Genomic DNA, 4495 nt, shown 5'->3' with positions numbered 1-4495 from the left:
TTTCCAAATCAGACAGAATGTGTACAGAAACATATGTCATATCATATCCGATCCCTGCCACGGGACTCGGCAGACAGAACGTGGTCACCCTCCCGACACTGGTGCCACAATACAGAGGAATCAGAAAAGGGGCGTGGCCCCGTATCATATAATATCATATCAAAATGGCCATAACAGATCAGATCAGAATAGGCGGACATGGCACATCATACTCCACAGACCCATGTACGCGTATACCTGCCCCCTCACATCGGGACGCGGCGAACAATGCAGAGAATTACGCTTGACAACATATCCTGGCCCGGGCTCAGTGGGGGAAGCATTGAGGCATCCACGAACGGAGTAGTGAGAAACTAAATGCACTAAAAATACCATATATATATTTCCAGAGACTCAATGAGGCATATCGAATGTCAAATCAAATCAATGAAATCGGATGGAAACATAGTAAGTAAATTTAGATGTCATAACGGGTTACGGAGGCATAATCTATCCGAGATCGTTTTCAAGATTCAAAACAATTTATAAGACTTAATGAAATATTTAAAATAGTTTTTATTTAGTAGATAAAGGAGTAGTTAGAGTATCTCTAACGAAACGCTCGAAGACAAGTCATAGACACATAAAGGGTAAAATTGGAAATAGTGGGCCCACCTTGGGACAAACGAAGCGGTGGGCTCAAATTACGTATTTTAAGCTTATAAAGTCACCTACGGAGGTTCTAGGGACATTCCAAAATTTTCTAGACAATTTGCGGAAGTTTGCACAATTCTTTCAATAAAGCATACTTATAGGGTTCAATTCAATTGAATGAAAAAAGGGTATTTTCAAATGCAGATTCCGATGAGCAGAATACTTTCCGAGGCTCAAATCCGATCCTAGTACACCTAGGACATGCCAAAAGAAGAATCGGGATAGCCTTACATACCTTATATGCTCTTTACGCCTTTCCAAATTCAATTCCCGTTTCGCCCAAAATCTGCAATTGGTCACATTTACCAATTCTCAATTTCCAATCTTTAAGTATTCAATCTTTATTCATAATTGCCTACAGAAATTTGGGCAGCATCTCCCCTATACATATAGCATCCCCGAGAATTTAACTCGGCTAAAACAATCAACAACAACCCAACAACAACATCAACAACAACAACAATCACTATAAACACAATATAACTTAACTAGCTATCTTTCCAACATAATGTCATAACCTTCATTTCAACTTCAATTTCCAAACTAATCTCAATGGTTTCACATTCATCATTAATCTAGATCATCACAATATAATTTGGAAATATTTCATATCATTTCTACGAAATATTCACAAGATATACAAAATATACAAACTTTCCACCAAAACATAATTCACCCAAAACTTCAAATCTTCAACCTACATATTCATAACATATTTCCATCTTCCAATTTCATCAACCATAATCATAATTCACATCTTAACAACTTCATTTCCATAATATCACAAAATCATTCTAAAGTGACATAATCTTCTACATTCCAACTTCAACCAAAATTCATTCAACTTTCATTCCCAATATAATTTTCACCATAACCACAACTAGAATACAACATAAAATTCAACTCATATATGTATACAACATATATACACTCATGGCTACATATATATATACATACCCACTTTGCAAACTTCCTTATTTCCATAATTTCTACTCATTTCCACATACCACAACATAAACAAACCTTCATAACATAAGAAAAAGGAATTGATTCTTACCTTTTTCTACAACTCCTTCACTTGAACAAGTTGTCAACTTGAAGAAATAAGTGCTCCTTCTTCCAAAACAATTACACCAAGTTGTAAAGGACCCTTAAATTAGTAGGAATACCACAAGAAAATAATTTTTGGAGGAAGATTTGGAGGGGTGAATTTTCTATGGCCAAACCCGAAATGGCCCTTTTTTTTGCTCTTGTTTTGTTTGTTCTTTCTCCTTCTAAGTTTCTTGAATCATCTAAGGGATAATGATCCCTTTATAATTAATTTGCCACATGGAAATTAATTAATTTGGTGGGCTTGGACCAGGTATGGCCGGCCACCCTCTCACCTTGGGCCTAAATTTTTCTTTTCATTTTTTTGGGCCAACTCGGTTGGTCCCGAGTTGGGCCTAGCCCACTGACCTTTCGACCTTAAAACGTCCATATCTCCTTGTACCGACGTCACCTGGGAACCCACGACCTATGGTTGGAAAGATAATTCAATTATCTACAACTTCTACTTCTTGGTATTTTTCCAAATTCCAAACATATAATACCGTTTTTGCCCCCCAAAGTCAGGTCACCCGAAAACGTTTTCTTAAAAATATTCGTTTGGAGGACTTCCACTTTGATTTGGCCCAAGGGTCCTTCTTGAGTTGTGTTTAACTTCACATATGTGATTCATATAATTTGTCACATGTCCCAAAAAAAAAAAAAAAAAAAAAAAAAAAAATCTTGACGTGTGGGCCCCACCTCAGCTTACAAATAATCCGACGTTCAAAAATACGGGATGTAACATCCTCCCCCCCTTTAGAACATTCGTCCTCGAATGTTAAATTAATCTTATAGGGTCTTGTAAGCATTTTGGGGAAAATATATCACAAAGTAGAGGCTAGATCTGTCAATACACTTATATTTCGAAAAAGACATTAGTATACCTGTATCCGCGTTTGGTAGCGCCTCCGGGTCCTGTCGACTAGTCAAGGCATAGATGCGGTTCGAAGGACCGCTTGAACTGGGAGCCCCGCCACTACCTCTGCCGCGGCCTGCTGATGTCGACGTACCCTGCCCCGCAGGGCGCATGGCTATCGAAGGAGACGATGACCCAGCGACTGATCCGGTAGGCTGCGCTGCACCTCCCAAATTACCCTTATACGGACACTCTCTCACAGTATGGCCCTGACGGCCACAAGAATAACAAGCACCTGTGGCACGGTAGCACTCTCCAGGGTGGTATCTCCCACAATAAGAACACTGAGGCCTGGGTGGCCTCGTCTGACCGGAACTCCTGTCTACCCGCGAACCTGAAACCCCGGAGCTCTGGCCTGCTCCTAAATACCCTGGGCTATCAAATCTCCTGCCTGAGAACTGCGGAGGTGTGCTCTGTGCCGGCTGGGAAGAATGCCTGCTAGACTGCTGCTGCTGCTGAGGCTGCCCACTCCGAAATTCCTCAAAATACCCAGATGATCTGGCCCTCTTGGGCTGTCTCCGATCCTGACTCCTATCGGGCTGATGACCCCTGTGCCGGTCCTCCATGCCCTGAGCGTGCGCCTGAATCCGGGCAATATCCATATCGGGCTGAGCGGCCAATACCAAGCAACTGTCGACAAAATAACGGTCCAGCCCCATAATATACCTGTGCATCCTGTCAGCCATAGTAGCTACCACAGCAGGTGCATATCGGGCCAATGAGTCGAACTCCATACTGTACTCTCGAACACTGCAGCCCCTCTGTCTCAGCAATAAGAATCTGTCAGCCCTGGCCCGCCGTAACTCCGGAGGTAGAAAATGGCTAAGAAAAGCCTCAGAAAACTCATCCCAGACTGCTGGGGGAGCACCAACGCCTCTGGCTAACTCCCAAGACTCGTACCAATTTGCTGCTACATCATACAACCGGTACGAAGCCAACTCGACTGACTCTGTCGCAGATGCCTTAATCAAATGTAACGTGCGCCGCATCTTCCTGATAAACTCCTCAGGATCCTCCTCGGGCTTTGTCCCGAAGAACTCTGGAGGATTACAGGTCAGGAACTCACGAGCTCTCGAACTGTCACGTCTGTCTGCACGACCATCCCCAAGTTCGTGCCTATGAACCTGCCCTGCTACCAGTCTGGTCAACAACTGGACCGCATCTCTCATAGCCCGATCCTCAGCCCCTGGCTGTGGAGCTGGAGGCTCAGGTACTGGAACCTCTGGAGCTACTGGTGGAGCTGCCCCAGACTCCTCTGATGATGAAGACGTAGCAGAGTCTGCTGGCCGGGACGCAATATCACGCATCATCTGAGCAAGGGTCCGAGTACCCTTCTGAGCCCGGCTGGTCTCTCCTACCACGCCCTTTTTCTTCTGGGCAGCCGTCGCCTTTTTCGGAGGCATCACTGAAAGAAAAACAACAACGGATCAGGACAGAATCATCCTAATAGCACAGCTCTATCGCACGATCTAAGATTTCAAAAAAAGAAACACCCTAAATGTCCTGTAGCTTCCTGTTTATAGGTGTGGTGCACAACACACCGATAAACAAGACTCTACTAGACACGGTCTGTGGACATTCCGAGGACGAACCGCTCTGATACCACTTTTGTCACGACCCAACCCCGTGGGCCGCGACCAGTGCCCTATCTGGGCACCTATACGTACCCGATACCCAAATTAGCATATTATCAGAATAATAATATAATAATAACATTAGTGGATGCTACAGAATTTAGCCGAAGAGCAGACTTGGCACACAGAAGCCGATAAGGCTATCATAAAACAAAACATCCCA

At 43.7% G+C, this 4495-nt stretch overlaps 1 protein-coding gene across 2 annotated transcripts; it reads right to left on the bottom strand.

The window, feature by feature from the left end:
* Positions 1 to 683: 683 nt before the first annotated feature.
* Positions 684 to 4147, bottom strand: LOC132616138 (uncharacterized). 2 transcript variants are annotated; one of them, XR_009573021.1, is made up of 2 exons: positions 1751 to 4147; positions 684 to 979 (listed from the first exon to the last, which is right to left on the bottom strand). XR_009573021.1 is itself a non-coding variant. In XM_060330734.1 (2 exons), exons 1-2 carry the CDS (start codon positions 4099 to 4101, stop codon positions 957 to 959), a joined length of 1458 nt encoding a protein of 485 aa, XP_060186717.1. In that variant the 5' UTR covers positions 4102 to 4147; the 3' UTR covers positions 684 to 956. The 2 variants fall into 2 exon arrangements, 1 of the variants encoding a protein (XP_060186717.1); XM_060330734.1 differs by having other exon boundaries at positions 2667 to 4147.
* Positions 4148 to 4495: the final 348 nt, after the last annotated feature.

This window comes from Lycium barbarum, chromosome 10, assembly GCF_019175385.1.
Source record: "Lycium barbarum isolate Lr01 chromosome 10, ASM1917538v2, whole genome shotgun sequence".
NCBI lineage: Eukaryota > Viridiplantae > Streptophyta > Magnoliopsida > Solanales > Solanaceae > Lycium > Lycium barbarum.
This window is presented reverse-complemented; position numbering and strand designations above follow the sequence as displayed.